Source organism: Notamacropus eugenii, chromosome 4 (genome assembly GCF_028372415.1).
Source record: "Notamacropus eugenii isolate mMacEug1 chromosome 4, mMacEug1.pri_v2, whole genome shotgun sequence".
Classification (NCBI taxonomy): Eukaryota; Metazoa; Chordata; class Mammalia; order Diprotodontia; family Macropodidae; genus Notamacropus; species Notamacropus eugenii.
In genome coordinates this window covers 152,689,452-152,711,053 of record NC_092875.1, presented here as the reverse complement: position 1 = coordinate 152,711,053, position 21,602 = coordinate 152,689,452, and the positions used below count along the sequence as shown (strand labels likewise).

The 21,602-nt window shown below is 34.3% G+C and overlaps 1 protein-coding gene across 23 annotated transcripts in view; it reads left to right on the top strand.

The window, feature by feature from the left end:
* VPS13B (vacuolar protein sorting 13 homolog B) overlaps nt 1-21,602 on the top strand; it is a 1,048,068-nt gene that overhangs the window by 159,666 nt on the left and 866,800 nt on the right. For 22 of the 23 annotated variants that reach the window (XR_011966588.1, XR_011966589.1, XR_011966590.1 and 19 more), the window contains one exon: nt 421-545. Coding sequence is in view for 19 of the 23 variants with exons in the window: in XM_072606881.1 (XP_072462982.1) it covers nt 421-545 (125 nt within the window). In the remaining 4 variants the exon portion in view is untranslated. Of the gene's footprint in view, nt 1-420; nt 546-4,770; nt 4,894-21,602 lie in introns of all 23 variants that reach the window. The other variant, XR_011966591.1, reaches the window with a different exon arrangement.

Here is a 21,602-nt window from a genome sequence, read left to right as displayed (position 1 = left end):
TCATGTTCTGATTTGTTATACGGATTCTTTCATTTATCTTAGTCTGACTACACAGCATGACGATAGTGAAAATATACTCAATAGGAAAGTATATGTAGAATCTATACAGAATTGTATGCAGTCGTGGGGAGGGAGGGAGGAAGTGGGGGGTGGGTGGGGAGGGATAAAATCGCAATTGTATGGCAGTGATTGTTAAACATTAAAAAAAATAAAATTAATAAAAAAAAAATTTCATGATTTTTGTTTTGAGTACATTGTCATGTGAAGTCAAAGGAAATGTTTGATAATTTGGGAGATGTATAAGGCACTGGAAAATATTTAATGTGCAGCTGTTCTACAGAAAGTTGAAGCTGGTGTGCTTCATCCTATGCTTATTAAAACTGCCTCCTTGAACATTTGGATCTTTTCTGTTTGTTTCAGATATTTGGTTTCCAGGCAGGATTGACCTCTCTGGACAGTAAAGGAACATACTGCTCACCTGTTCCGCTTATTCCCTCTTTTAGCATTGCTCTTTATGGAAAATTGCTGAAACTCCCCATGTGTTGGTAAGTGTTATTTATTAAAATTTGTAATACTGAGAAAGACATGGCTTATTTTCCTTTTCACTTATTTGGCCTTTGAAAAGCAAATGTGTTTTTATGTTATTTCAGTTTAAGAAATATCACTTCAGAACAGGAGAAATTTTTTGTAAGTTATACCTTTTTTCTGAGAACCTCAAAACATCCTTTTATCTTTCGAGCATATCCATTAGTAATGAACTTTTGGATAATGATACCTATTGATAGGATCACAATTGATATTTAATATTACTTTTGTGCCTGACTTTGATAGTATGCTTAAAAGAAATTTCCAAAAATGTTTCTATTTCAGAGTGGACTAGTTTTCATTCTTGTTTTTATTTTTCAGAGAGAACTTATTTCTAAGATAAGGACCCCACTAGTTGACATTAGAAACCCAGTGATTCAACTAGTTAGCTATTCATTTCCTTTAACAATTTGTTCATTGACTCAGTAACCCTGGTGTTATTTGTATACAGAATATGATATTTCTGACATGTCTAGTTCATTATCATTTAAACTGTTTCTGAAATGACATATCTATTATTGATTTAGTACTTAGATGTATGTTACTTGAATGAAGTTTTCTCAATTTGAAATTTTGTATTTGAGATAAGTTCTCATGCTTCTCTGTATATAAAAATTTTGTATCTCTTGCCTAGTGATGGATTCCTTTGAATATGTAATAAATATAATTATAAATTGTAACATCTTTGAGAGCATGTAATTATAAATTTGTTGCATATTTTTGGTTTGACATGCAAATTATTTGTAGAATGATTTATCTTTGTTTTATACTCTTAATGAACTTTTTTCATAAGAAATACATCACCCAGGTAGTGGTCATTAAAATTTTTATGGTATATTTTCATTATGTCTTGTGAAAAGTAATGCTAACTCTTTAAAAGTTATCAGCTCTTTCCCCCACACCCCCCAAAGTACTATATTCTGACAGGAAAGATGATTTAATGTAATAGTGTATAACTGAGCATAATATTTTTGAAGTAGCCTGATTTAGTGGAATATACACACTACCTTTTCTAAGAGATTTTCATTCTTTATCAGTACCAGTTCTATAAAAATTTCATAAGTTAACTGTTAGACCTGATGTTATGAATTCATGTTTTTTAATAATTTGATAAATGACTGCCCCCTCCCACTTTTTATTTTACTGAAACATATTGGTCTTGTATATTTTGATGTGTTTAGTCTCTCTTGAAGTATTTTATTTTATACACTCCTTGTCACTCTTACTCATATGCCTTTCATTAGGTAGGGTGGAGACTGGTTTTACTTTTTTTAATTGCATCTTTGAGTGGTGCATACTATATTTCATATTAGCCAAATGTTATCTCTTGATCTATAAAGACATGGCCTGGAACATGTACTGTGTTTATTGAGAAATAAATAAGCATGTTCTAAAATAACTACTCAGTAAATACACTTATTAGCTGTACTAGTAAATGTACTCTGTCACAGATACTATATTTATCTCAAGGCAAGTTTCTATATGCATATTAGTAGTGTTTTGAACTGAAGTATTCTTTGTAGATATTTAATACTTAAAATATACTATTTATATGTAGTAATCATTGTGTCTATGAGGATTTACAAAATTAAGCTTTGTTATTTGTATGAGACAGAAATGAGAAAATGCATAGTGCTTTGCAGACCTTTTACCACTGTATAAAGAATAAGCAAGGGAATATAATTCAGGTATTTGTGATTAAGAATATTCTTCCATAAAATCATTTAAAACTTATTAATAGAATAAGTTTTTCAAATTTGCAAAATGTTATTGACTCTGAGGTGGTTGTTTCAATTATTATTTCCATAGGTGAGTGTACCTCAAAACTATTCCAATAATCTTTTAACTTCTCTTTTACAAACTTTTGACTTCTCTTTTGCCCTTTCATATGTTTTAAAATCTGTTTTTCCTCAACAATATTATTGTACAAAAAAATCATTTATTTTGAAAATAAGAGATAGAAAACAATGATATAACAACTTAGTTAAATGAAGTGTAGTTTGAAGTGAATAAAACAGCAGATGAAACACATCAAATAGCACTTGGAGTAAATCGAAATCAGCACGAGGGCTGAGAGCTTCATTGAAGTCATGCAGTGAATGAGAATTAGTTCTGTAAGGTAGCCTGGTAATGTCATTAAACTTCAAATCATTCTTGTCCCATGGCCCTACCTTTTTCCCACTCCTCCCCCAAATTATGCCACCTGCTTTATTTGGATTTTTAGATTTCACATTCCAGAGTTTCTTAAAGTACACACATCTGATGCTACATATGTTCTTCTGTTTCTTGAGAGAAAATATACACTGCAGGAATAGCTTTTAAAAATAAAGACATTTTATGGACTGTTATGGAATCCCTTAGGTAGTGTGTTTTGAGTTAGCAGTGAAAATCTCAACTTTATTTCTGACATAAATCATTAAAATAGCTTTCTTTTTTTTGTTACAAAATAATAACTCCATGCTATACTGTTAATTATGTATGATTCTAGATTTGGGTTTTATTTTTTCCTCATTATTATTTTCCTCCTTAGCTAATGTGACTTTTTTCTTAAAATTATTGGTTCATTTGTTTCTATGAATGGTTGACTAACATTAAAAGTAAATTAATTTTCTTCCTACCTAAATTTTCATTTTTCTGAAATGAATATTCATTGATGGAAAGCATAATGAATTATCTTAATACAAGTCAACAAGCCTCTGATTTTAATATTTAGAAATGAAATATTCTATTAATGTAATTGTTTTAATTTAGAGTATAATTTATGTTACACAAATCTAAAATATAAAAAGCATGAGATTTGTGATTGTTTCATTCATTCATTGTTTCTTATCAGATTGGTAACTTTTAGATTACTAACTGATGTGTGTTTGAATGGATATGGTCAGTAATGACACAAATCTAAAATATAAAAAGCATGAGATTTGTGATTGTTTCATTCATTCATTGTTTCTTATCAGATTGGTAACTTTTAGATTACTAACTGATGTGTGTTTGAATGGATATGGTCAGTAATGACCATCAGTGTTAAAATGCAAAGTTAGATGCAAAAGATTTCCATCTTGTTAGTGGTATTAAATTTTTTGTTGGAACAAGGTTTACCATGAGAGAAAATATGGTATAGTAGAAAGAATTTTAGCTTTACAGTCAGAGAACCAGAGTTCAAATTTTCTTCTCTGTGTGTCTCAGTTTTCTCACCTGTAAAATTAGGTTGGACCTAATGACCTTGAGGGCTCCTTCTAGCTTTAAATCTGTGATCCTGGGATTCTTTTTTGAGGAGTTGGGGGGTGGGGGCGCTGAGAATGGAGCAGTTTTAATCCTAATACTATTACTGACAACAACCACAACAGCTGACATTTCTATTATGATTAGTGACAAATACTGTTATATCCTGTGATCAGTTAATTAATCACTAAGCATTTATTAGGTGCCTGCTTTTTGTCAGGCACTGTGCTGTGCTGGATGGTGAGAATACAAGGATAAAAATGAAAACAGTTCCTGTACCTGTAGACCTTGTATCTGAATTTTAGAGAAAATAGTGTGCTTTTATAAAATGTAAAAATAGATGTCAAGTAAATGTAGGATGATGGGATGGGACAAGGCACCAGGAATTGAAGAAATCAGCAAATGCTTACTGTAACAAGTGGTGCTTCATGGAAATTTTAGAGTCTGAGAAACAGGAGGAAAAAAATCCACCCCAGGCATGAGAGGACAGCCAGTACAAAGGCACAGGACTGAGAAGAGGGGTATTTGGAATGAGAAGCAGCCAACCAAGAAGGCCAGTTTGACTGGGTAGTAATTGGCATGGAGAGAGGGAACATGGCTAATGAGACTGGAAAAGAAAGTTGGGCTAGATTGTGAAAGCCTTTGATTGCCAAATACAGGAATTTATATTTGAATCTGGTTGTGATCATAGTGGTGGTGGCAGCTCTAGCAGTAGCAGCAGCAGCAGTAGCAGTAGTAATAACTAACATTTGTTACTTTGTGTCAGGAACTGTGTTAGTAAGTGATTTACAGTTATTTTTTTCATTTGGGCTTTACAACAACTCCGGGAGATAGGTGCTATTATTTATCTCTATTTTATAGATTAGGGAACTGAGGCAAAAACAAGGTATGAACCTTTTCTAGGTTCATACAGCTAGTTAAGTGTCTGAGACTATATCTGAACTCAGATCATCCTGATTCCAGGTCCAGTGCTCTGTCCACTTTGCCACCTAGTTGCCTAGCTCTGGTCACTGGAGTTTATTGAATAGAGGAGTAACATGGTCAGATTTGTGCTTTAGAAAATCAGTTTGGCAACAACCCTGTGAGGTAAGTGTTGTAGGTGTTATTATCATCCCCATTTGATAGATGAAGAAACTAAAACTAAGAAGTTTGGTGATGTTAGACAAGGCATAGTCTAAGTATTGTGGGATTTGAAACTTGATTATTTGTTCAAGCTTTTAGTATGCTAAATAATATTTTTAGTTTAAAAATGAGCAAATGTTAAAAAAACTTACTTTAAAAATGTTCTAAAAACATTTAACATTTTCTTTTTTGTACATGTATTTTTGTATTATTTTGGATATTTTGTCAGGATTTATTGTGTATATAACTTTTCTTAGATTTTATATTTTATTTTAATATAAATGTTTAAAGATATTTCTTATCATAGTATTTTCTGTAAGTTCTATTACTTCTGGAGCCTCTGATAGTCATATTTAGCTCTTAGGAGCCCAGTTACAGTAATGTAACTCTCCAGTTAACTGGTACTATGGTTTTATGCATTTATGAGAGTGATATTTGAAAGAGCATTGAATTTTTGTATTGGAAGAGACCTTAAAGGTCATCTAGTCTCATCTTCTACTCAGAACAGAAAGCATTTCTCCTGAATGTAGTCATCCAACCCCTGCTTTTGAATGCTTTTGGAATTCTACTTAGAGAAGCAGCTTGTACCTTTGTTGGACAGTCCTAATTGTTAGATCATTCTTGTGTTAAATAGAAATCTACCTCTGTAACCTTCACTTTATCAGTCCTAGTTCTAGCCTTTTGATATACAATACATTGAAGAAATCAGTTCTTTTTTTATGTCTGCCTTTTCATAACTTTAGGACTTTTATTATTCAAATCCCTCAATCTCAATTTTAGAGTTAATTGGTAAGGAAATTTTTAGAAGGCTTTTATAAAGGGACATAAGCATTGTCTTTTCTAGTTTTCTATTACCATTGCCTTTTTCTGCTGATATAAGTCTTTAAAATAAATTTTGGAACAGTATTTGATTACTTTGGATTTCTGAATCACATGAAGCTTTACCTATTTTGTGAATAAGTTTTTTTTCTTAATTTCGGCTTCAACAAAAATAGAACCTGTTTAGGAGCTCATATTGTAAAGTGGAAAGCCCTGATAACGAGAATCATTTATGATATACCTCAGCAATTTTACTTTTATAGAATGTTTTGTTAATAGTAAAGTCAACAAGCATTTGCTACCTGCTTTCTCACAGATTTGTTGTGTTACTCTTAACTTCTCCAAGAAATATCACACACACACACACACACACACTTTTTTTTTCAAGCCTCAGAATACAAGGAAGGATTGCAAATTTTTTGAAGTCACAAGATCCTCTGTTTAAACCAATAAAAATCATCTTTGTGCAGCTGCACTGCTTGTGCTCAGCTGCTTGGTAGCTTACTAAAGACCAGTTTTTGAAACTGGTGTGTGCAGATAATTCAAATTAACTGCACGCGGGAAATTTTAAAAACATGTGCCAAAATTTAAAACAAAATACTTACTAAGCAACAATGACAACTTTTTTGTTCAAGAACTATATATAGAAGAAACTAGTTAATTGCTTTACTTGCTTCAGAACACTTGTATCCATGGCAAGACAGGATGCAGATCAAATCTATCAAGCCACAAACTGGCTAGAACAAGAAGCAGACTTGGAAGCCTTCTTCTTTGTATTCAAATTCAAAGACCTAGAGATCAACAATAAAAGGATTACATGGAAACATTGCCACAAACCAGGCAAAAACCAAGACAGAAAAGATGTCTACACACAAACCATCTCCAGACATTTAGAGTACATGAAAACCAACATAGCCGAAAGCCAGTAAATCTCTCAGAAGACATCAAAACTGTAACATGCTTGTCTGTGCACAGAAATGCTTATTTGACTTTTTTACAATGAAAAAAAATTGAGCCAGAAGAAGTAACTTGGTTTATCCAAGCAGAAAAAAGTAAATATAATGGAGATCATATCCATATGCTTTTACATATCAAAGATAACAATAACAGAAATGGAAAGTGGATTACAAAAAAATTAGAAGAGTTGTGTAGCAAATGGCTCTTAACTATTTTATCAGTGCAATTCACCATTGCTGAATGCAATACATTCAAAAAACTAGTTTTTGAAGGAAATTGAGTTAGACATCTTAGGATACAAATATAAGCAAACAAAAAAAGAGTATGATAAGATAGATAATATGAAAAATCTGATTTTATGCTTCTTTCTAGGAAAAAGCCATGAAATAACGGATGACAATTGCTATATCAGAACAATTTACTCTACTAATATCTTTGACTTCACAGACTATCCCACCAGACTCAGTGTACTACTAAAGCAGTTAAAAATAATGAAAACACCTAACAGAGATAGGTGGTCCAGAACCTGAGGGAAAGCAAACAGGTGCAACCCAAAAAGATGAAAACAGTGACTGGCACCAGAGAAATAAGTATCAAAGATTTCATGAATGACTTGTATGAAAAAAAGAATAATCTCAGCAGAACAATGGATACTTGAAAATCCAGATAGGTATTACTATCTGGTGCACATCATTACTCAGCCAGCAGGAGAGACACTAATTAAAACCATTGCAGACATGGTCCTCTTAAAAACATCTAAAACTAAGACAGGTTTTCACCTTATCCTAGAAAAAGCAACCAATTCAAGCGAACCACTGAAAAACACCAAATTCTTTCAAATATGGGAGTTTAATGAATTTAATTCATATAAAGTGGCTCATGCTATAATATGCTGATTGAACAGATGGGAAAAAGAAATACCATCTTACTAAATGGGCCATCTCTTACAGGGAAATCCTTTATAGCCCCCAAGATATGCCAGCTTGTTGGAAATGTTGGTTGCTACAGTCAAGGAAACATTTCATTCCTATTCAGTGACTCTACTCATAAAAACATGGGTAGAAGAAGTTGGAAATCTCAGATGGCAAGTAAACCAGTTAAAACAACTGATGTCAGGAAGATCAAAAAGAAAAAGGCTCAAAAACAATTGAACTTACTCCAGTAATCATGACAACCAATGAAAATATAACTGAAGTAAGAGTTGAGTGTGAACTGTGACCAGAAAATACAGAGCCATTCAAACACAGATGCATAAATATTAAACTAAGCAAACTCTGAGATATCAAACAACTTGAAAACTTTAACAATGCTAAACCTAGAGCCAACCATGAGCAGTTATGTCCGTTACTGGAAGGAATTGCCCACGTGGCCTGAAAAGTGGGAGGAGCCAGCACAACTGTGTGTGTGTGTATGAAAATAAGCAAAGTGTCTACATACATACATACACAATATACATAGACACATACATATACATACACATACATGCATATATACATACACACACACACACACACACACACATAAGAAAAGTGTCTAGGCTGGAGAGATCCAGAGCCACTTGAATGGCAATCATCACCAGAATATAGCATTGAAGACACCACAGCAGTTAGCTTCTTCAATATTGAAGCACTGGCTAACACTGACTACTGTTCAAATCTCTGCTGAGGCAGAAGCAGTTGATTGGGACTCATTTTTCACTGAAAATATGTAATGTCCTCGCTAAAATTTCTTAGATGAGGCAAGTTTCTCTATCACTGCTTCTAACCTAACTATTATCTTAACTCAAAACTAATAAACTGTCTTCCAACGCATTACCAGGATATAACTGTCTAGGACCAGGCAACATACTTCATGAACAAGAACCTACAAATGACTCAGACAGAGCAGCAAAACTGCATGATGAAACTTATGAACAACTGCAACTGTAAGGTTAGAAATCTTATACACATTTTAACCAAGCAGGCAAAGGACTAATACAGCACAAACAACATTCAAAAAACTGAGGAGGCTGGATAGCAAGCAGTTTTCAGAGCAAAAGAAATGCTAGCACTTACAGCAAAAAAAGCAAAATCTTGGCCTAGGATAACACAATTTGGCAAAACTAAAAGACAGTTGCCTAGACATATATTCATAAATCTAGCAAAGAAAAGGAACTCTAGACTGACAAACCAACCAAACATGTCTGGTACAGAGCCTGAACAACAATCACAAGAAATAACTAACCAGGTATCACAAGGAGGAGGTGGAACAATAGGAGGACCTGGAGGACGTGGTGGAGTTGGAATATCAATAGGAGACTTCACAAATGTGACAGTGTGGGACTATGACAATGGCTATGTAACTGTAACTTGCCATGCATCAAGACAAATAAGAATGCCACCAAAAGATACTCTCCGCAGAAAGTAGAAACAAGCTTGGCAGGAGATGTCATCACAAGAGCAGGACAAGAAAGACAACTCATACATGCAAATATAAACACCTTGGAGTATTCAACACATCCAAAATAAGGTTAGTGAGTTTACTTCAGTCTTACTAGAACAAGAATTATTCGACATTGCCTTTAAAACAATGAACAAAGACCAGAAGGAGCAAAAGTAAAAGTTTTTAATAATGACCTCACTGCAACCATACAAGTTGCAGAAGACACAAATAACATAATGCCATGGTCATGATAATGCCGTCACACAATGGAGGAAATCTGGCAACATCAGGAATACATCCCATGGGAAACCAACAGACTATATTCCTGGGCTACTACACAAACTTTCGTAGCTTCTTTACACAAGGCAAAGAGACAGTAGGGAGCACAGAACCAACTAACTACTCACTATAGAATAGCGACAAAAAAAAAACAAAAAACCTTTCTTGACCATAGGAAACACAATATCTAATAAAATGCTAAGGATTGGAGATTACTTTCCTACTGGCAAATATTTTTTTAAAATCAAACCATCTAGAATGACAATGAGCTACTAAGACCAGAGAAAATCTGGCAGAGCTTCAGAAATCCCACCTACCTTTGACATTCATCAAAATGCAACAGTGAATCAAGAAAGTTCCTGGAGGGTTGGTAGATCAAATATCTCCAAATAACATTCGATGTTGTCATGTTTTACCCTGAATGGACTTTTAGGACTGGAAGATCTGGACCATCTATAACATTGGATGCTGCACAAATAATTTATAGAGTCCAGAAGATGGGGCATGAACGGACATTTTTGATTATCAACATGTAGGAAGAAGTCAAAATGAAAATGATGGAAAGTGGTTAATACAGCATGAATGGACAGAGAATCAAGATCTAGAATGGTCAGAAAGTTGGAGACAGACTAGATTAGATGATAGTAGGCCAGCAAAAGCAGAAACGTACAGAGTAGTTGGTAACTTAGATACATATGATCCTTGGACAGCATTGGATGACCCAGGCCCTCAATATCCATGGGGTCTTAATTTGGGACAAGCATCCAAATACAATGTACAAGCCACATCTTAGAACATTAGCACCATTCATCTATGAAAATAATCCACCCAGGCAACTCTTTGTTAAACTTACAACAAATTGGACAGATACATATAATGAAACAGGAACACATCAAAGCAGAGTCATTACTTATGCAACTTTCTTTGGGAAAGAAAAGTTAGTTCAAGAAAAAAACTAAGAGCAATTACAAGAATTTACATGTATGGAATCTTTGCCCCAGATTCAGTTTAGTTTGCTGAGCAATTTCCAGATGTAACTGGAGTACAGGCACGTAGCTGGAAGAACAATTCCTGCATTTACTTACTAACCAACCTTAATAGCAAAATAAACTCAGTAAACCTACCAACCTTTTACGAATACCGAAAAACAATAAAGTCTTTAAAATTCTAAAACTGTCCATGTCTGTTTTCTGTAGGAAACCAACAAACTTTATGCAACTGCTTTAATTAGAGTTGGTGGATGGGAATGCCATTATTTAGCCCATCAAACCTTCCTTTTCACAAACTTCAGTTTGTCAAATATGATCTCTTGATCAAAAGTCTGTGACTTTTTGTCATGGTATATAATGGTAATAAAGTAAATTTTATGTCATTTATATAATTAATAATTTGTTTTAAGGGATGGGGTCTGAAATAATACTAATGTAAATAAAATATTGTTAGTTATATTGGATATGCGGATTATGATGTTTTTAATAGAAATTCTTTCCTTTTTTTTATTTTTCTCCTTACGTTGATTATGACAAGTAAGTTTAATAAGTATTTGGCCTATAGGGGGTACTGTTTGTTTCTGTTTCTTTTTCACTTCCTAGCAACATCTATAATTGTATTTGGAAATGAGTACAATGATACATGATGATTATGAAAGTATCATTTATAAATAGAAGAGAAAAGAACTATATCCCTATAATTAGAAATAATGTTCTCACAGATACTTAAAATAAGAAAATTGCCCAGTGATTTCATAGAATTGTCTAATTCTACTTGCAAAATTGCCTATGGAATCCTTTTCTGTTTCTGGAGAACGCTGGATTCTTTAGAACACAGTTAAGATCCTTCATTAGGTTGTCCTTATTGGAGTAAATCTTTTGTTGTGTAGTTGTTTTCAATTGTGTCTGACTCGTCATGACCCCTTTTGGTGGTTTTCTTGGCAAAGGTACTAGATTGGTTTTCCATTTCCTTCTCCAGCTAATTTTACAGATGAGGAAACAAAGTGGCTTGCAAAGGGTTACACAGCTAGTCAGTGTATGGAGCCGGATTTGAATTCAAGTCTTCCAGACTCCAGGCCTGGCACTGTATCCATTGCACCACTTCACTGCCTTATATCATGTACATTAAGTATAGTATATGAAACAATTTTGTAGCCCAACACTACCCTCACAAGGTTGGTATAATGTAGGTCAATGAGAAACATCAATTTCATTTGGTTTCACAATAGTTTATCCATTTAGTCGCTCTCCTCTAATAGTCTGGAATATTCTTTGCTTTCTTGGTACTATCACTGTAGAAAATCCTGTCCTATGTAAAGAGAGGAGTAAAGGTACATTGGACAACCTACTGCCTTCTATTTAAGAATAGAAGCAAAAAACTTTGCCTTTTAAGTTTACTCTTTATTCTGGCACTATAGAAGATTACTTCTTCTATAATGTTAAAAAAACCATTTCATCTAATTATAATCTTTGTTTTTCTAATGAAAAATCTGGCCTTCAAATGGATTTGGGATTTCTTAGATGGCAGTATTTTCTCCACTTATGGAGATTGTAGCCCATGCACGACTGCCCATCCTTTGTGACTCTTATCCATGTCTTTCCATAAATTCACTACAAGGTTTCCAGTCAACATGCTGAGGACCTTCTTCATTTCTCTTGATATTCATTGCAAAAATGGCATTGTATCCATTGTTCTTGCCACATGCCTGTAGTCTTTTTTGATCATATATTTCTTTGGTGCCATCCTTTACTTAGGTTTTTATTTGCGGTTCCTTATTTTTTATGTGTTGTAGCCTTCTCACCAACCCTTTGTCTTTCCACTGCTGTGTCATGGAACACTACAGTTTCTGAAGACTGTAACTGATCACTTTAATTGTATTTCTGATGGAGATATGTACATATTCTTTGTATTCTAAAATTGGTTTTCTTTGGTCATGTCATAAAGTTCTATTTTTTGTTGTATTTTGACAGTCCTTGTAAGTTTGTGCATGTCCTATATGTTACTCTGAATTTTAATTGGCCTTAACAGCCCAAGTAATGTAGTTTTGGGAGGGGAAGTATGACATGATAAATGAAAGCTCATTTGTAAATGAATGACAGCTCATACTCTGTGAGGTTCTACAAACTCTGGAACTTCTTCCAGTATAATTTTGCAATATGCTTTGTTTTTGGAGAACCATTCTAGCTAAGTAAGAACAGACTCATCCCAGTAAGTTGGCTACTTAGTAATGAATTCTTTTACCATGAAACAAAGGAAAATAAAACTCCTTATTGCTATGCAGCTTCTTTTTGCTTCTACACTGATGGTAACAGTACAAAAAAAGGTGACAGAAGGTAAAAGAATGACATGGTTTTTAGACTATCTTTAAACTTTAGCTACAGGAACTCTCACATAAGTAGACAAAGCAGAGAACCTAAGTCCTATAAATCTTGATAAATCATCTTTCCTTAGATGAATTCCAAATCAGAATAAAGTTGTAGCAAAATGTACATTTGACTCACTAGCTGTCCTTGGAGAATCCAATAAAGAAGTTGGTGGATAGGTTTTCTTGTACAGCCAAAGGCAACAGGGTCATCTTGTATTGTAATTCTCATATAAATTATTTTGGAAAAGATCATCATGCACATGATTGCAACTTATATGTGGACATCTGTTGCAGAGTGCCGAGGCAGAAAACCACTAAGACTTCAATAAGACCCTCTACATTAAATCAGCCTGTTTTGAAATTACTCACAAATATTTGGCAACTTCATTACAAAGGTGGGAATTGATGAAGATACTGAAAGTTGTGTGGGAAAAGATGGATCAAGAATAAAGAATGAAAAAGGCTTCAAAGTTATGAACTCCACAGTAGACTTACGTTCACATCCTGAGTATTTAATAAGATTAATAATAATGATAATAATAATTTAATTCTTAATAGTAAGGCTTAGAAATCACTTTAGAAATATTATCTCATTTTATCTTCAACAATCCTGGGAGCTAGGTTATATTGTTATACTCATTTTACAGATGAGGAAACTGAAGCAGATAGTGGTTAAGTGACTTGACCAGGGTCCAACAGCTAGCAAGTTCTGAGGCTGATTTGAACTCAAGTGTCCTGGACTCAGTTCCAATGCTCCATCTACTGTACCACCTAGTTGCCTCTACTTTGTTTGAGAAATGAAGCTAGAGGTGCTGGGCAAAGTGTGCACGATTTAACATTGCAAAAAAATTAATTGAATATGTTTTAATGGATAGGAAATGACTCATCATTGATGAATTATTCCTGAATCCCCTGAGTGTGTTTGGGTAGTCAAGTCAGCAAGCTTTTATTATATTCCAGGCTTCTTGCTAAGCACTAGGGGAGCAAAGAAAGGCAGAAACATGGTCCTTGCCCCCAAGGAGCTCATATTCTGGTGGAGACAATATACAACCTAATGTGTACGTAAAAGATAATATACAAAATAGATGGAAGAAGGTGGATTGACCACTGAGTTGTTACAGATAAAAATTACTACAAGGCTAGAGGCCTTGATACTAAGCAAAAGTGCTAGATTTGAAGTGCTGAGTTTGAAACCCAGCTCTGCCACTTGAAGGTTTTTGGACAGTCATTTACCACTATGGGTTTCATTTTCCTTATAGGAAAAATGAGACGTATGAGATCTTTTCTAGGTCTAAATCTCTGATCCTAAAAGAATAAAAATAAGAATCTATGTATTCAGTTAAATCGCCCACATTAGAATTCATTAGAAATCATTTTTAAGCAATATATTTATCATAAATAATGGGAGATGTATGTGCATACACACATATGTATACATGTGAATGGTTTCAGTAATAACATACAGCAGTTCCACCAGTATAAATCCCCATAGTGAGGACACTGAAGGCACCTTAGTCAGCAGATATTTGAGTTTTTTGCCAGGAGAATATATTCTCTCTTGTAAAATATTATGGAAAAGGATAGTGGAAGATTGAAGAGTTCTACCTTTTAAACAGAGAAGTATTGGAAGGTAAGACCAATTCAAAGAAATTTTGGTGAGTAACACAAATAAAGCATTAAGGATAAATCTGCAATTGGGACAGTAGTCAAAAGATGGAAAAAATCTGCAAGTATTTTTATAACAAATTACTTTCACCATTAAGGAAAATGAAACCATCATATTCACAGATGGGCTTATAGATGAAGTAAAAATAAAGAGAAAAGAAGGGAAAAGCAGTTGAATCAGACCGTGGGTACATAGAAGTTATTGCTGGTGAAAGCATGTAAATTTTGAGGGCATTGTGAAATGAATTTTTAGAGTGTCTGAAGAAATGGTAGATACCAAAGTTGTGGGGGAAAAGTTCTCTCACATTATTACAGAAGATAAAAGTAAATACTTTCCTATATACTTTCAACTAAAAGAAAAGGATGTAGAGGAACCTGAGAGAACTTTAAAGATTAGTGATGTACATTAATGACATGCCTTTTGGTTTATGTAAAATTTGCATGAGATTAAGAGAACATTCTTATTGAGGATATTAGAGAGTGTAGATAGGTTTTGGCTATCATTATTCTACAATGGATGACATTTTGCCACTATGTAATAGCCTGAAAGATATGGAAAATATAATCCCATTACATTTTCCACTGTTCTTATTATTTCTTGACCCTAAAACAAGAATTTGATTTGATAGAACAAAATGCTGTCATAAAGGCTATCTTATGGAGTGTCGCCCATACGTATAGAAAAGGTCAATAATTTCTGAATAAAAATAACAAAATGAATGGACTGAGCATTATGTTAGTTAAGAAATATAATAAGGAATATATGTTTACCAAAAGAATTTGCTGTTGTTGTTGATGAAATCCAATACAGAGACCAGGTTTTAGAGATATTTTCTCTTAATAGTGAAGACTTCCAGGTGCTCCTACTTGTAGATGATATATTTTGGTTGCACTAAAATCATGAACCTTGCAGAATCTTCTGGGAAAGACCCAGTGGCATTCAAAAAAGACCTAACCATCCATCTAGGAAAACCAGGATGTTAAACAATGCTTTTAATCCAGATTATGACATACAATTGGATGGACAACCTGTAGTGCTTTTATGTATGAGACTATAATACAGGTCTTCTGATTACCAGCATAGTGCTTTGATTAAATGTAAATGAAGACTTCCTACCAAGATGACTGCTTGAACAGCAGACAAGTCACTCATCATCCACATATTTGTCCCAACAAGAACCTGAAGTTAACACCAGATCAGATAATGTCGAAGAAGTCGAATGAAGAACTGTAAATTACATCTTCTACTTCAGAGCTGCACAAAAAGCCAGACGCCCGTGGCAATAGAAAAGGTTCTCAAAAGTGACACAAGCACTCATTTTGAGTCAGGACACTTGTAGTTAGTAGAGCTCTGTGTCTAGAGGCAGCAAGAGCAGAAGACTTCCCTGAGAAAGAGCCAAGATGGTCAGAAAGACATAGATGGGCATATTGGAAACTGTAGGGAATGGCAGTGGACATGGAGAAGCAGCGCTTATTCTCTTCTGAAATACTCTATGGGGGTCCTGAAGGACCAGTGCTCTAAACCTCAAAATCCAGGGGCCATTACCCCTCCCCCATGCTTCCCTTTTCCTTGTGGAAGTGGAAGCAAGCACACAAACCCAGAGGAACTAGAGCCAGACTAAGCAGGGCTGACCATCCCACACAAAAGTACAGCTCAGAGGAGTGGGATTGACCCTAACACAAAGCCCCAGTTCAAGAACAAATGCTGGAGAGACAAGTAAAATCATAGGGGAAAGCCAGTCAATATAAAAAAATTATTGAAAGTCTAATTCATAACAATTGTAAGCAGATAGTCAAAGAAAGGAGTACATTTTCCAGAAGGGCTTCATAAATACCTAGAAGAAATGAAGAGATAAAAAATGAAATAAAATGATTTGAAGAAAGAATTGGAAGGAGAATAAGTAGCTTAATAGAGAAGGAGGCAAACCTTATTCATATTTCTAAAAACTAATATGGAGCAAATGATAAAACCAAGACATTGAAAAAAAAAGAAAAAGATTATGATTAAAAAAAAGCAATTGACCTGGAATGCAAGTCAAAGAGACATAATTTAAGTACCAATGAACTTCTTAATCACCAGGAATTAAAAAAAAAGGGCCTAGAAACAATATTTCAAGAAATAGTAAATGAAAACTGCCCAGATCTATTAGAACCAGAGAGCAAAGTAAAGGTTGGATATAACAATCAATTCCTGAAAAGAACACTAAAAGCAAGAATCTCAGGTATGCCATAGGTAAAATCCAAAGCTCCCAAAGAAAAGAAAAAGAAAAACAATTACTAAACAGTTGTGGTCAGGATCAAACAAACTGTGTCACCTTCTATTATAAACGTGAGTTCTTGCAGTACAATATACCAGAAGGCAAAAGATAAAGCCTTAAAACCAGTAAAAATTTATTCTGTGAATCTGAATATTATCCTATGAGGGGAGAAGAACTTTAATGGATTAGGGAACTTTCAAACATCTTGGGTGAGAATAGCAGAGCTGAATAGATGTTTTGAAATAGAAACCAAAAAGTCTAGAAAATCTAGAAAGCTAAATTTATTTTAGCAATTGGAAGGAGCTTTTTATGATGATGTATCACTGACATTCTTATGGAGAAGAAAAAACAAGCGTCCCTTCAGTACCATAATGTCAATTAGAGGCATTAAAGGAATTAAATTTTTAAAAAGCTGAGGTTCAAGGATTGGGGGTAGGGAGAGGTTTGAAGATTGGTACTGCTTTTACTGCTTTGAGATTTTTGAGAGAACAAAAAGGAATTAATAATAATGGGAAGAAGGGGTGGAAATTGTTACTTATCATGATTGAGTTGTGTAAGAATATGCAAGCATAGAGGAAAGAGTGGAGGTAGAGGGAGTTGGCATCATATGAACTTCATTCCTATCTCTTATAGACAGAGTTGAGTTGAATACACACAGGTTGGTGTAGGAATACGTTAAATTTAGCAGGGAAAGTATGGAGATGTAGATGGGGACAGGACAAAGGAAAATACTAAAGAAGGAATAATTACAAATAAAACAACATTTTTGAACCTGAATAAAACCAGGGTTGAGTGGATTATAAGGGAAAAGAAGAAAGAACTGGAGAGTGTCTTAGATGGCTGACCAAATTGTGCTATTCACATGCCACCTTGGACTTCAGAGAATGGTGGTTAGTATGTATTAACATAGAGAAAAGTGAATAGAACCAGGAAAACAATACATAAATGGATTGCATCATTGTGAAGAAAAACTTTTGAAAGACTACTTTATGCAGAGAAGTGACTAAGCATTTCACCAAAGGACCTATAAAGAAGCATGTTACTCATTTGCTGACAGGAGAGGTAATAGACACAAAGTTCAGAGACATTTTGGTTGTGACTAATGGATAGATACCTTTTTTTGGTTATTTCTCTTATGAACATTTTTAAAAATTGGTTTGGGAAACAGGAAGAGGAGTTACTGATTGTGATGTGTGCTGATCCCTCTTCCCCTCTTCCCTTGAGGGTCTTGGAAACATTTTTAAAAATACACAGAAGAGACAGAAAGAATTTCTAAAGGAAACATGGACAAATTTGGATTGGGAAGGAGCAAGGAGAGTTACTGTTAGTGATGTGTACTGTGCATCTCCTTCCCCACTTTCCCATGAGGGTCTTGGAAACATTTAAAAAAAATATACAGTAGAGAGAAAAGGGATTTCTGAAGGAAACATGAACAAACTGGACAGTTTTAATTTGTTATATATTTGTCTTGATTTTCCCTGTTGCCATAGTAGCTTTTTATTTTCAGGGTTCTCTTCTGTTTCTTACTCGTTTTTCAACCTATTTCATGATTTTGAACTCTGCTCCTGGGGCACAGAGGGTACTTTCCTAAATTTAGAGTCTGGGCCTGGTTTCTGACTTTTCATGGTGCCTCAGGTGCTTGCAGCTCCCATCCCCTCATCTGTATTGGGGGTGGCCTGGCCTAGTCTTAACTCTTGTGCTGCGTTCTGGGACTTGTAATTTGCCTTCTGCTCTGGGACTGGAGGCTTCACTGCTGACCTGCTGGGCTGGGACCAAGGAGCCTTGGTTACCGTGGCAAAGAACCTCCCACTGACTCTCCTGGACACTGTCTATGCTAGACTGTGCTCTTGTTTTACCCAGGTGGGACAGATGTTTCCTGAAGTCCTTCCTTCTGAGTTATCTTAAGCTGGAAAATTGTTTCACTCTAGTCTTTTTGTGGGTTCTGTTGCTCTATAATCCATTGAGAGGCTTGATTTAATGTTTCTGAGGGAACTGGGGAGAACTCAGGCAGCTTCTCTGCCATCTTGGCTCTGGTGAATTTGTTATATATTTGAAACAAAGCAGATGGCATATAATGGAGATTCATGGTTTCATGTAGGATATACTTTTTGTTCTGCTGCGTGTATGAAAATGTTCTTATTTTTGGTGCTTAAATGAAAAGTTAAAAAACTACTAAAATATTTAGTCTGACCTCTTATTTTTCAAATTAGAAAACTGAGGCCCTTAAGAGAAAGAGGTGAGATAAAGTTTTTTCATTTCTCTGGCTCCTACAGTAGAACGCTATCATTAAGGAAAAGAATTTGGAATTATGTTAATAAAGTGACTAAAATGCCTGTTCCTTTGAATGATGGATTCCATTGCTAGGCATATACTCCAAGGAGATCACTGATTAAAAAAGAAGCCTCCATGTATACCAAAATATTTGTAGAAACACATTTTGTGGTAGAGAAAATTGGAAACACTGATTATGGAATGGCTAAAGAAATTGTTGTTCAGAAATATAATGAAAAATTATAGTGCTTCAAGAAATTAACAAATATACAGAGTTAATTTACATAAACTGATAGAGGGTGAAGTAAGGAGAGCCAAGGAAACAATATACATAATGATTATGACAATGTAAATGGGGAAAAAATACTACAAATGTTACAGAATTACAAAGAATAAGCTTGGTACCTAAGAAGAAATATGGGAAGATACTTCCTTTCCCTCCATTTGCAGAGGTAGGAGGAGCACAGGTGTGGAAAATTGCATTTATTTTCAGACTTTTTTCAATATATTGTAATATATTCAGATTTATTTCAATATATTGATTATATTTTGCTGATTTCTTGCCCTTTTTCTTTAAAAGTATTATATAGAATGGTTCTCTAGGAAAGATAGATAATGAGAAAAAATGGTGATTTGAAAATAAAACATAAGTAAAAATTTATTTAAAAAATACATAGAAAAGATTAGAAGAAAGTTCAGAAGGAAGCACAGACAAGCTGCACAATTTCAAAAAGCCGGTAATGTAAAATGGACACCTGTGGTTTTATATAATCCCTTTTGACTTTTTTTTGTTTTTTTTGTTGTATATGGTGTGTGTATTATTTTTTGAGGGGGGGGTTGGTGTTTAAGTTCAGAATAAAAAAGATTCAAAAATAAAAAAAATTAAATGCAGTATGTCATTGTAGATAGAATACTGTTCTTGGCACCTCAAAGGCCTTGGTTTAAATCCTGCCTATGATGATCACTTAGTTGTGTAATCATGGACAAATCATTTAGCTTCACTGAAACGAATTTATTATTATTGTGCCATAAGAAATATTGCATATGTATACACATATATGTTATATATATGTCATTATATGATTGATTTCATCCAGGAGTCATGAGCTTGTATAAGATAACATGTAAAGTTTAAAGTGCTATGTTGTAGTTATTACTTTGTATAAAGGGCCATCTTTACTTCTGGTATTACTATCTGTTCTATTTCATTATGTAAATAAAGACTTGAAAGTCAATATTTTTAATCTAGAACTATGGTTAACTTCTTTTAATGTTCTAGACTTTAGCCAGTTGGACTCTGGTTAGAGAAGACTGAAGTTTTTATCATCAGTTTAGTATAAACTGATGAGTCTGTTAGCCATTGAGGTTGTGAGTTTTTTGTGGATTTTGTTTTGTTTTGTTTTGTTTTAAATTATAGTGCAAAGTAAGTCTCCGTGGAAGCTAATTTGCAGAGAGTAGTTTTTTTGTTGGAGGTTTATTTGAGGCTTTACATTCCTCCCTTGGGCTAGCTACCTTTTCACCATGAAGAAACCTTTACCTTGATCTATTGCTGTCCTGATTGGTGACTTCCTTATTTCAAGAAGGACCCCAGTCATGCTTTGCCTCCACACCTAAATTTAAGCACTTAACAAATGCCCTATGCCTGTCTGTCATTGTCTTTGTCTCTCTTTTTCTTTCTTTGTATCTCTCTGCTTCTTTCTCTTACTCCTTTTGTTTCTCTGTTTCTCTCTGTCTTTAAAGGACAAAATAGAAAAACACTGTGTACATTTACCATGCTAGATACTATAGAGAAAGAGAATAAAGCAAAATAAGAATAGTAGTAGACACCAAGAAATTTATAAGCTAAAACATTTAAGAAATGAGTGAATAATAAACTCTAGGGCTTTGCATAACTAATACCCCAAATATGGGGAAGCATAATGAATTAGTAATGATCCTATCAGAAGGAAGTGAATATGACCTCCTCATCCTGATATTTCTCATCTTAAAAAGAAGACAAAGAAAAAAATAGCACCTACTTCACTGAAGTATTGTGATGATTAAATTAGAAAATAAGTAAGTCTTTTGCAAATCTTAAAAGTGCTGTGTAAATATTTACTATGCTGCAGCTGCAGCTGCTGAGAGGTTATTGGAATACGGCTTTGAAGAAATAGACCCAATTCAGCCGAAAATCACAGAAAAATTGGAATAAGATTTGAGAGTAGCATTGTGAATCAAGAAAGTATACTGATGGGAATTTTAAATGTTGGATGGATTGTTGAAGGGTAGACTCATTAATACATTATTGATAAAACTGTGGAATTGGTGTAAACCTTACAGAAAAAAATTTGGAATTTTTGAAACAAAGTGCTTGCCATGCTCATGGCCTTTGACTAAGTAGTATCAATGCTAAGCATATACTCCAGTGATGTCATTGAAAAGGAAAAAAAGGGCCCACATGCATCAAAAAATTTATAGCATCACTTTTTGTATTAATAAGGAATTAGAATCAAAGTAGATATCCATTGATTGGGGAATGTTGCTCTAAAATTGTAGCACATGGATACATATTACTGAGCTAGAAGAAATTGGAACAGGTGATAAGCATGGAAAGATACATGAAACAATGTAAAATGAAGTGGTCAGAGTTTGAGAACAATATACACAAT